General features: G+C 44.5%; 1 protein-coding gene across 2 annotated transcripts in view; it reads right to left on the bottom strand.

Moving 5' to 3' along the window:
• DYM (dymeclin) overlaps positions 1–12,168 on the bottom strand; it is a 74,008-nt gene that overhangs the window by 26,014 nt on the left and 35,826 nt on the right. For both annotated transcript variants that reach the window (XM_085849466.1, XM_085849465.1), the window contains exons 12-14: positions 5,212–5,325; positions 4,993–5,087; positions 197–302 (exon numbers count right to left, since the gene is read on the bottom strand). In XM_085849466.1, the coding sequence (XP_085705592.1) occupies positions 197–302; positions 4,993–5,087; positions 5,212–5,325 (315 nt within the window). The remainder of the gene's footprint in view (positions 1–196; positions 303–4,992; positions 5,088–5,211; positions 5,326–12,168) is intronic.

The raw sequence follows: 12,168 nt of genomic DNA, 5'->3' as shown, positions 1-12,168 counted from the left end.
CAGCACATCAGGTGAGACAGTCAGTGTGAATTAACCAAGAATATTCAGATAAAATGGAAAAGGCCAAATGTCGATTGGTGTTTAAATTATCACAAAGGAAGGTAATTGCACAGTGAAAGTTGTTGGTATTGTTACAAGTCCAAACATGGTGTGGAATTTCCTGTATCATGACAAAATGAGCATTTTAACGGCTTACATAATCGGGCACCTGTCCGACACCGTCGCCTCCAAGTGCAGGACTCGTGCTCTGCGTGGCTTGCTCCAGCACTTTGCTATGCTTTCGTGACAGCAACTCCAACAAGCTTGCGAGGGGTAGAAAACAAGCAGAACGGTTCCAGTTTGGAAATTATTTTGAAAACAACAAAATGGCAACATTACCTGCTCGACGAGCCTTTTCTTAGGTTGCACTTTGCTGCCCATCCCAAGCTTCTCGGAGGGAATTTTGAGTCGACCGTGAAAAGCGTGGACTTACTGACACCACGTTGAAGGGGGGAATTTTTTTTTCCCCAATTTCGTCAGTGACATCACATCTGGAATCCAGATTGATCCGAACGGCGATTTTACATGGAGAAACAGTGCAGGTCGAGCACGGATTCCGATACCGATTCCGCCGTCATGAGCAACTCTGATGGTTCTCAGAATGTTGAAAGTGATCAGTGGGATTTTGAAGATACGATTGGAGACAAAATTAGCGATGGAAACGCTTTCAAGGGAATTGTGGAGCCGAATCGTTTCGAGCCTTGTGCGGGCGATTCAGAGGAAGAAGGTGGAAGTGTTAGTGAAGATGAAAATGCTGGTCACATGACCAGTTCAGCTCGGAAGGGTTTGATTTTACATTCAATTAACGGTTCATCAAGGAGGGATTTATATGAATCGATATATATATATATATATATATATATATATATATATATATATATATATATATATATATATATATATATATATATATATATATATATATATATATATATATATATATATATATGTTCGAGCAGAAATACCCATCATCGCTTGACAGCACGGGCAGTGCTCAGGCACATTCGGACATAGTGGACAAAATGGGTGACGAATGCTTTGTCCCACCATCGCAGGCTGACCAGGTGTCTTGTATGTTACGGGATCGCCCCATTTCTTACTTTTCCCAGACGCCATTTATATCCGTGCAGTGTTGTGCCGTCATGTCGGAGGTATCGATGTCCCTTCTTAGTGGATGGGGATTGTGGAGGAGGGAGGAAGGGGTGTGGGATGGTGATGGGTATTACTGTTGTGGGGTGATGGTTGATGGGAGGTGAGGGGTTGAGGGGGTGGGGGTGAGGGGGGAAAGTTTTAGTTTTAGCCCTGAAAGTTTTAGCATCCTTGGTCAAATCCTCTTGGAGGAGTAGATGATTCATTTATAGTTTCTCTCCACGAGAAATAGATGGTGGTTCATTTGACTTGCAGAAACTTGTGTTGATAAAAGATAATTATTTTCAGGTGCTCTCGTGGTAACTGCCGGGCAATGGCAACAGGTGCTTGATTCACCGCTCAAATCGCCCATGTACAACATGTGCTGGTGGCTGGGTAGAGATGGTGTTACAGTTTCGAGCGACGGCCGTTTCTTCCGCTGAATCGTGGGGATGGCATTCTCTCTTAATCATGGGGGATAACCACAAGATGTAGCCATCTCTGTTGTTTCATAACAGTGCTCTGTAAAATGCTCCGAGCACAAAAGCGAACATTTTGTCGACCCGATTCACACTCGTGTATTTCGGACAAACCTCGTCCAATTTCTCGCAAACTTCGGGTCTTTCGGCCATTGGTGTAGCATGAAGCCATTCTGGATTTGTATTACTACAACCACCAAAGACGCATCGACTCGGCATATCTATGGAAAATCGGAAATTATTCGCCGTTTGAGTTGAATCGTTCCACGATGTAATCCGGAGACAGTACGGATCTGGCGGTCTCCTTCCGTGTGTGTGACATCTGAGGAGGAAGAAGAAGATTTAGACTTTTTAATCACAAATTTACCGACTTTAAAATTCGGAAAAAGACGCATCATATCTATTTTGTAGGGTATCAAGGGATAGATTATCGTCGAGGTGGTCTAAGCGTTCGGGTTCGCCTTTGAAGAGGCTGGCTTAAGATCTTAGGGTCTTGAGTACAAGCCCCCGTCGTGCCGTTGAAATAACGCCAGGGGGGTTGACTCAGCCTGTCATCTTTCCGACGTCAGCAAAATGAGGACCAATTTACTGGCAATAGGGGCATTGTAACAGTGGCACATCCGCGCTTCCAGAAAATGATGCAAACAGCAGCCACAGGCTGCACACGCAGCAACATCAACAACAACAGACTTGAATCTCCTGAATTTTGCCATTGTTTCTTTAGTGGTTTTCGCACTTATTTGTGAGAAAAATGTGGCCGTGTGGTCAAAAAGCACATCATGAAGTCTTGGGTAATTGAAGACAAACAAGCTTCTTCTTCTTCTTCGTCTTCTTGCGGAAGGCAGCTTGGCTGCCAGGAAGCTCTCATTTTGTTGGGGCGCAACTATGCTGCTGATGCTGTGCCCCGACACAAGTACACTGGTACTCAGTTCGCTGACCTCAGAAGGGTAATAGGCTGAGACAACCCCACCTGCTGTTAATTCAGTGGCCAATGGGGCTCGAACTCAGGACTCTATCCCAAGCCAGCCACCTTAACCACTAAGCAAACATCAGGCTTTACAAACCAGCTGATGTTGACCGTGTAAAGAGCCCAAAGCATCACATTGCACGGGTACTGGTGTCGATGGCGCGAGTGAGTAAACATCGACCATCAAACATGAGGGCTAACAGGATGACCTAGCGGTACATACACCCGCCTTGAAGTTGTATACTGTATCGCCTGGGGTAGATTCCCGACCCAACTACAAACGGTCATCAATGTTTCACAGGCAGGGTGATTGATCAATGTTTGTGTTGTCCCTCGGATTCCGCCTGCCAGCATTCGTTGGTGGATGTTAAAGATCCCACGGTATCCTTCGCGAAGAGTAGGTGAGCTATCGCCGGCACCCTGAACAAACTACAAATTCCTGGCCTAACCAGCGGGGGAGGAGGAGGAGGAGGAGGAGGAGGAGGAGGAGGAGGAGGAGGAGGAGGAGGAGGAAGAGGAGGAGGTACAAAACTTGACAAGTTTCAACGACAATGAACGAGGAGAAAAACCTTTGAGGTGGTGTATAAACATACTTGTGCTTTGCTGGAATGTCCAAAACATGAGAAATGTTTTTTGTCTCTGGTTTAACAATGTCCATTTCCTCGACAACCGGCCACAAATCAGGCATCGAGAACTTTGATTTCATACTGCTCCGGACGGTACACATACATGATATATCCACTTTGGTGTTGTCAATTCATTTGAGAAGCAATTAATTAAAAAAATAATAAATAAATCGCTCATTCATCATCCGTTTGGGTTCGTGCAGATGTTAGTTTGTCAGAGTTAACATTAATACGAGTGCATCGGTCAAAATTAAATTCCGATATCGACAGCGGGGCTTGGATGCTGGCAACGCGACTCCCTTTTACTACCTTGATGGCTCGAAGGACAGATGTAGTACTCGCTGCTGTGGACCCATTGATCAATCCTCAAGAGGTTCTGACCTCAATAGGCCAAAACATCCGTTTATGACGATCATCTGATGATCCTTCCTGCCAGAGCTTGCCGAACAGTATTTTCTTGCAAAGACCTTTTCCCAAGTGCCTGACAATTATTCTTGAAACGGCCAATTAAAATTGTCACTCTCGGTCTTCAATCAAGATCATCTTGGACAATGAGACATACGCTCAACTCTTTCCGATGTGCAGAACATGGCCGAGAGTGTGGCTGCGCTGCTGATGTAGTGCCTCTTGTGGTTTCATGGTGCTGGAGATAGCTCACCTGCTCTTCATGGACACCGTGTGATCTTTAACGTTCACCAACTCATGCCGGCAGACGGGATGCCCGGTTTAACGTCCATCCGAGGGACAGTACACACATTGATGCCTCGCCCCACCTATGACACACCAGGATGGTAGTTTCTCGATGTGTTAGGATTCAAACCCAGGCGAGACAGCTCAGAGGCGAGTGTGCTAATCCTCAAGGGTATCCTGCCAGCCTGGGATATGCATAAACCAAAGATAATACGATGGACAATTGTTAAAATTTTATGCAGCTCCACAAAATTAACTGGGATTGTCAATTTATTTCCAATTTTGTGATTTATACAAACCTCCATTACTCTGCTCATACCAACCACCTCCACCTCCCCTCTCCCTGTGAATATGTGACATTAAAATCACTACTCAACTCACTTATACCCATTAAAACTGTACAAGTATTCAGTAGGAGAGTGAGACAAACAATTAGCACTTTTAATAGCCTGCTATTCCCAATTGAGTTTCTGGCCAAGATGTTCTGGAAAACACACTGGTTGGGATTCAACTCCATAATCCCTCAACCATTGTATAGTGGTGATACATACCTCTGTGGTCTGATGGACAGATGTAGCTTAGTAACCTCATTATTGTCTGTGATCTCTCACGGGTAGAACATACATCCAAAGTGGCCTCCAGGGACCATCTGAGCATCAGGCGATGGGTTAAACCATAAAACACGAGTGAATGAAACCTCAGAGCACTGCACCTTGCTGCGGGCCAAGGCACGCGGATCTGGCACCGCACTTAATAATCTCTGGAAACACGTCTCAAATGGTTTGATATTTCACATTACTCGAGCTATCTTGCGTTCTCCAGGCCCGCAGGGTTGCACACGTTCATCTTATTCACTAAAGTCAAAGCTTTTGCTCAGCTTCGCATTTGAATTTTGCAATCTGCAAAATGACCTTGTCTTCTAACCGCCCTGCCAGCAAATCAACCTACAGCATCATCCCCCACTTTGTATCCAGGTACCGGGAGTGAGGTTCTTTGTAATGAGCCTCAATAGCTCGATTAAAATTACCAAAGTTGTAAATGAAGAAAAAGCAGCAGATATCACCTTATAATGCGCTGGGCAGCGTACTGATGCAAGCCGCGGAAATGAGCAGACATGTTTGCCAATACTGCCAGGCAGTTGGTGTGCAGGTATTTGTCCTGGAAAGAAAATGGAGGAAAGGGGTAGACGAAGCACCTCTTATTCACAAACCACAGGAATGTTTGGAGAAAGGTCGATTGGTGCACAAAAGGGGGCAATTAGTGTGGCATGATGCTTGCATACCCTCGTGCGCGTCATGTTGAACTGAATAGTACGAATGAGGACCAATATCAGTAAACTGCCCACAGAGATGTCGGTGAGAGATCGCTCCGTGTACCAGGAAACGCCACTTAACATCTAAGGGTTAAAAAAAAACAACAACAAATGGGAGGGAAGTAGACACACCAAGGTCAGGCCAATTCCAAATGATCTTTATTACAGTGGAAACTAGAAGGGTACTCGGTAGAGCGCATACCTCTGCCCCGCAATGCCTGATCCACGAGAACATACAAGGGCCCAATACATTTTTGAAATATCATGCTATATACCGTTTTTGGGCTGATCTCTCAATGGTGAAGAATCACTTAAAAACTGAAAACAATTCTAGTATCCAGATTCAGATCCGGATCTTCATCAAAATCTAATCAGTTTGGCCTTGTCACACACCCAACCTGTTCACAAAATTTCATCCGAAGCCGTTCATAACTTTTTGAGATATCCCGTGCACAAACAAACAGATAAACAAACAAAGAGAGGGCTGAAAACATAACTTCCTTCACCTTCGGTGGTGGAGGTAACGAGAGAGTTCATAGCATACGATACCCCGAGGAGTGTCACACAAGGACACACAAGGAAACTGGACACAGGAGGAGGCCATTCGGCCCATCATGCCTGAACCACATCAACAACAAACGGATTTATCTGTCAAGATGATGCAATTTCATTGGGGGAATGAGGGGAGGAATGTAGATGAGACAATGTGGCATGCCCAGGGATATCCCAAGGGTGTAAAAATAAAAATGGAGAAATATATTAATTTAATTATTCAAAGGGGGGAAAATATATATATATATATATATATATATATATATATATATATATTTATATATATATATATATATATATATATATATATATATATATATATTTATTTATTTTTGTTTTCTTTCCTTTTTTGGAGGAGGGGGATGGGGGGAGTGGATGAAGGTGGTTCTTGGGTGAGAAACACACAACATCAACCACACATCACCCCTTGATGAGACCCCCACAGACACCACACTCCGTACACATGCACACAATCATCCATCAATGCTCGAGCTACCTAAAAGTCCTACCAACATCCCTATACCCCTCTATCTCCATAACTTCCAAGTACCTATCTAATTCCAATTTAAACTTATCAACTTTTTCTGCTGCTACTACCTTTCATTCCCTGCATTATCGACTCTCTGAGTAAAAGACCCCTACTTTACTCTCCTCTTCTTTACTCCCAGGCTATGGCCCCTGGTCCTATCACGGTCTACTCTGTTGAACAATTCATCTTCACTTATTTTATCTATACTTTTCATTATCTTAAACATCTCTATCATATCTCTTCGTAACAGCCTCCTTTCTAGTGTATAAAGCCCCGTCTCCTTCAGCCGCTCCTCATGGCTGAGTCGAGCTCGGCCCGGAATCAATCGAGTAGCCCTGCGCTGAACCTTCTCTCTATGGCATCTATGTCCTTCCTGAGTTGTGGTGACCAAAACTGCACACAATATTCTAGATGTGGTCTCACCAAGTGTCCAGGTATACACTTCAATTTAATAAAATAATGATATGAAAGATCATCAATTAAAAAAAAAAAAAAATCCAGAAGTTTAGTGCTAATGAAGCAGTCTTATACATCACCCTTGTACACTGTATGTAATAAGATGTTGAATTACAGTTTAGGAGATGAAGGTTTTATTGATCACCATAGAACAAAGCATCAATCAGCACCGCACTTACAGAGCCACATTGGCAGAGTCTTCTTCATTGTGACACACATGCCACACCAGGAAGAGTATCCGTACCCAGTGACGGGAAATGTTTACGTTAATCTATCAATTTAAATAATATTTCACGGACTTCAAAAAGGTTAATTGTGTTGAACTCTTGGTTTCGCTGAGAACCGAAGCTCTGAGCTACTTATACCGCCAACCGTAAAATGGTGGTGCAACGTAGGGTGGTGGAGGTTGGATATGTCTAAAAAGAGGGCAAAATATCCTGTTTGTGAAATAAAATTTGGCATCAACATTACTCATGCGTGTTCCACCATCATTTCAAAATTGAATGCTGAGCTTTTCAATGCAGCGTGAGAAGCGGCCGCCGTAAACGCGAGTCACGACCGTGCGGAGACACCACGGTTCACAACATATAATAGATGACTTCCCTTCCAAAGAACTTCAACACAGAAAGAGACCATTCGGCCCATGAAGCCTGTACAATGGTTGTCAACTTCTAACCTTTTGTATACAGAGTATACAGGGCTCGGACACAAAATGCATCAGGACACAGCAGGACAAAGGAACAGTAGCGAGGGTGGGGAAGTATACCAACAGTGTTGTTGAAAGACAAAATAGAGGAAGAATTGGACAAACAATGGGGTTGGGAAGAATAGGATGGACAGCATGGAAGCAGAAGGAAATGTCTTCCTCCCCCCCCTCTCCCTCTCTCCCTCCATTCCCCTCATTCTCCTCTCTCTTTCCCCTTCCTCTCTCTCTCTCACTCCCCTCCTCTCCCCACTCAGACTGGGTGGTTTGTCATTGACTTCCCAAACATAGTTCTGGCAGGAATTTGTATTTGGCCACGGTGCTGGTAATAGCTCGCCCACTCTTCGTGAAGGATATCATGGGGATCTTAATGTTCATTATCTAATGTCAGAAGACAGGACGCCCAGTTTCATGTCCATAGGAGGAACGACACACACACACTGATGATTCACCCAGTCTGCTAAACACCGGGATGACATCTTATAGCTTGGTCGAGATTCAAACCCAGGATAGACAGCTTCAAGGCGAGTGCGGTTACCTCGCGGTCATCCTGTCAGAGATTGTATCGCAACGCACTGTTAATAAACAAACTGCGATTCCATGTTGTATTTATACATAAAAAAATGTGCAAATTATAAAAGTAGAATCCAAATCCAAAAAAAAGACCGCGACTGGTGTCCATGGAAAGCGTAAAATAATAAAATTACCCCCGTGTGGGGGTGACGGTCATCTCTATAATACCACAAGTTCTCAATGTTCAGTTATGACCGAAGACCACTGCGCAGTTCTACTGCGCAGCTCGAACTGCTCAGTTTGGTTAAAGATGACTCGGCATTTTGGCGCGCGCACAAAATTATATTTTGAAAATAAATGCCGACGTTTACATTTCAGGTTTTGAAACTTTCGCACCTTCGGCGGAAAATGTATAAATATAAAAGGCTAAAAATGTGTTTTATATTTATATTTCATTTCTCCTTCCTTCCTTCTTTGCGAATCGCATCGGCGTTTTTGGCCATCTTCCAGATCACGTGACGATCAAACGGGAAGGAAATTAAAAAATCTGTCCGGTTTGATACAAGATAATATTTTTCACTATCATAATCAATAAACAGTTGCCAAATATCTTGTAGAATGGCAGACTAGATAGGTTTTGAAAATGGCGATTTTAATAACTTACGTGACCTCGTGACTTTGACCCTGACCTTGAACCCAGACAAAAGTTATATCGTTGTGCAACACTCATCGACCTCGACCCACATACTAAGTTTCATCAAGATCGGAAAGAAAAATTGTTGACGGACGGACGTACGGACGGACGGACATTTGGTCCGGCCGAGATGACCTAATAAAGGTTTAAAGGTATAGAAATAAATAAATTCCAGGTTTTACTGCCATTTCAACCAGTGTGCATGCCTGGTGTTGGCTTAATGGTTAGGGTGGTGGGCTTGGGATCCTTGGATCCTGAGTTCAAGTCCCCCTCGGCCGTTGAATGAATACCAGGTGGGATTGACTCTGCCTGTCATCCTTCCGAGGTCGGGAAAATGAGTGCCAGCTTGCTCGTATCTTGTATCGGAGTGGCGACCCGTCCAGGATTGTGCCCAATAGCCAAGGAGACTGCTTGGGCAGCACCAACACTCGGCACAGAGTATGGTCCCAATGGATGGAACCAGTGTCTATTACATCACCCTATCAACCAAGTTACATTACTTCTTAGTGCCTGATGTTTGTGTCCTTTATAACGTCCTTAAAAACAGTAAGTTTCCAGTTTGGAATGATTTTCAATTTTGTTTGACTGCCAGACAGGCGGACAGAGTAAAAAGATTATCTCACTCCTCTCTGGACATGTGTGGTCAGGATGAATTCAAAGCCAAATTATTGTAAAACGGCAAACTTGTCTAAAGATTCATGTTTTGATTCGTGTTCAAAATATAACATTTGGTTTAAATAATTTATTCCTCAATCATAAACAGACGATGATAAACTGATCAGACGGACAGACGGACGGACATAAACCAATTGTTTAACCCCACGTTTTGGTTCCCATGCACAGGGTAACAACAAACACTCCAAGCTCTATGACCAGATTGCAAATTATTTTCGAATTCTAATTTCTTAAAATTGCATACATGTTCAGCATGTTCACAGTGAAGATGAACACCTGGCTCAAAATGTGACAAAAAAAAGAAGATTTTTTTACCCTCGCCTCTATAAGGTACCTCCGTAAAGTATGCACAGTTAGAATGTGAGTACGTCTATTAAAAAAAAAACACACAAAACAAGTCCGGGAAAGGGTATGCAATCTGATTGCTCATTCTAATACATATTTGTATCCATCAAAACCAAAAATGTCAATATATTTTGTCCATGATGTTGGTTTGTGCTGTAACACAGAAAGACAACACTGTTACGTGGAAAGGGGGGAGGAATGAGGATCCAGAGCTCAGACTTTAGTATGGACCATGTAATCGAATAGGTGAGAACAAGTGACACTTACACCTGCATCAAGGAAACTGTCAGAGGTAAGTCATCTTGTCACATGTGCACGGAAGAGGCAGTGAGTGACCTTTATAGATAAGAATAGGTTGATATTATTGTGTGAAACCTCCTGTACGAGACGAGGCCAGGTGAAGGACTTGCAGCCACAAAAGCCACCTGGAAAGCGAATTGCACACTTTTGGATGGCATCATTATTATCAGGTCAGGCCAGACTAGATCTGTTACTTGCTACAGGTATCATGTAAACCTGTACTAACCTGTTTCATGGTCGGGTTGTCGGCAACTAAACCGTCTCCCCCACCAAGTTTTCTGGTGAGGAGGGTGTATGATATGGACATCCAGCAGGATTAAAAACAAAACCTGTCAAAGGGCGGAGGACCTCCTTGTGAGCCAACGGCCATCCATATCTCGTGCCCAACTGTGTCTGTGGACATCCTCCTGCAGTTGGGTTACTTATTATTTTTTTTTTTAAAGGAGGTTGGGTGGCAGGATTTTTTCTCCGGCCATCGTAAAATCCTTCACTCCTCAAAACACAAGAAAGCCGAAAAGAAAATTGAAAACCCACTCCATGGGAGTACTTCCTGTGCAGTTGCCCTCCGCAGAGCAGCTCACCAGATGACGTGATTGTGGCAAAGCCTTCGGGACCCCTACTCTTTGATAGGAGGAAAACTACAAGGTAACCTTCCCAGGTCACACTGTGGGAGTGTGTTGGGGTGGTGCTGAGGTGTTGTCCACTAGATGGCAGTCTCCTTGGGTTGACCTCAGGCGGTCCTTTTGGGTGGGTGCCTGGAATGTCCTATCGCAAGAGAGGATGATCACCTGTCTCTGTTATCATCTGAGCTCAAGCATTTGAACATCGGTATTGCAGCACTCTCTGAGTTTCGGAGACCAGATAGTGGTGAGATCATGGCGGGTGGTTACACTTACTATTGCTCTGGTCACTCGAATGGTTACCATTCCCAAGGAGTTGCGGTAGCAGTGTCAAAAAAGCTGACTCCAATGATAATTGAGCCAACACCGGTCAACAAGCGTATGAGACTAAGGATTCGTCACTCCTTGGGTGTCGTTTCCATGGTCTCTATATATGCTCCGACTGAGGCAAGGGATCTCACCGTGAAGGATGCATTCAATGACACGCTCGAACTTGTGGTTGATCAATGCCCCGAGGAAGATACTCTTCTCGTCTTGGGGGATTTCAATGGTTATGAAACAAGTGTTGGTCCCCATGGGTCTGGACCTGTGAACCTGAATAGCACTACGTTCCTTGACTTTACAAGAAGTCATGGACTTCGGGTGGCTGGTTCATGATTTCAGCACCCACAAGCTCATCGCTGGATTTAGTATTCCAATGCTGGTGGTGTGGCAAAGGAGATCGACCATGTGCTTGTTCATGGTCGCTGGAGGATGATCCAGAACTGCAATGTCTTCTGGAGTGCTCAGTTTCTCAATACTGACCACCGGCTTGTTGTAGCAACTCTGAAGTTGCACCTTAAACCCATGAGAATGGTACCATCCCAGCCTAGGCTGGATGTTGGCAAGCTCAAGGATGAGAGGGTATCTGAGGAGTTTGCGAACAGGCTGAGTGGAGATTTGGGGGGTCTGGGTGCTTTGGGGGATCCTGAAGAGTTGTGGAGTGCCTTGAAGACCACCATCCTTGATGTTGCCAATGTATGTCTGGAACTCACCATAGAGCGAAGAAGAATTTTGTCTTTCAAGGGACACTGGATACCATTGACCAGAGTCCCAGGGCCAGGCTTAATGGCAGAGCTGAGCTGTTCAGGAATTTGAGGCGTAAAACTGGACGTGAGCTGAAGGTGGACAAGGAGGCCAATGTACGATGAATCTGTGAGGTGGTAGAGCATCACCTGTGGTCAAGTGATTCTCATCCTGCTGACAGGGGAATTCATGCATTGCATTCCTCCAAGCTCATTCTTCGGTGTCCTGCAGTAAGAACGGAGAATGGTGGGCCCTTGACAGAGGAGTCCGAAGTGAAGGCCCACTGGGCTGGTTACTTTGAGCGTCTGTATCAGGCTGATCCACCAGCTGTTGAGTTGGATGTCAGGGGTGTTACTATCCCCATTGCTGACCCTCCAATCAACTGTGATCCACTTTTGTTTGTGGAAACACAGGCTGCGGTGAACCGGTTGAAATGGCATAAAGCTCCTGGGATCTGTGGCATCCATGCTGAACT

Source organism: Eptatretus burgeri, chromosome 12, assembly GCF_056783735.1.
Source record: "Eptatretus burgeri isolate ZD-2024b chromosome 12, Ebu_testis_v1, whole genome shotgun sequence".
NCBI classification, from domain to species: Eukaryota; Metazoa; Chordata; class Myxini; order Myxiniformes; family Myxinidae; genus Eptatretus; species Eptatretus burgeri.
Note: the sequence above shows the minus strand (reverse complement) of the source record. Positions and strands in the feature narration are given on the sequence as shown.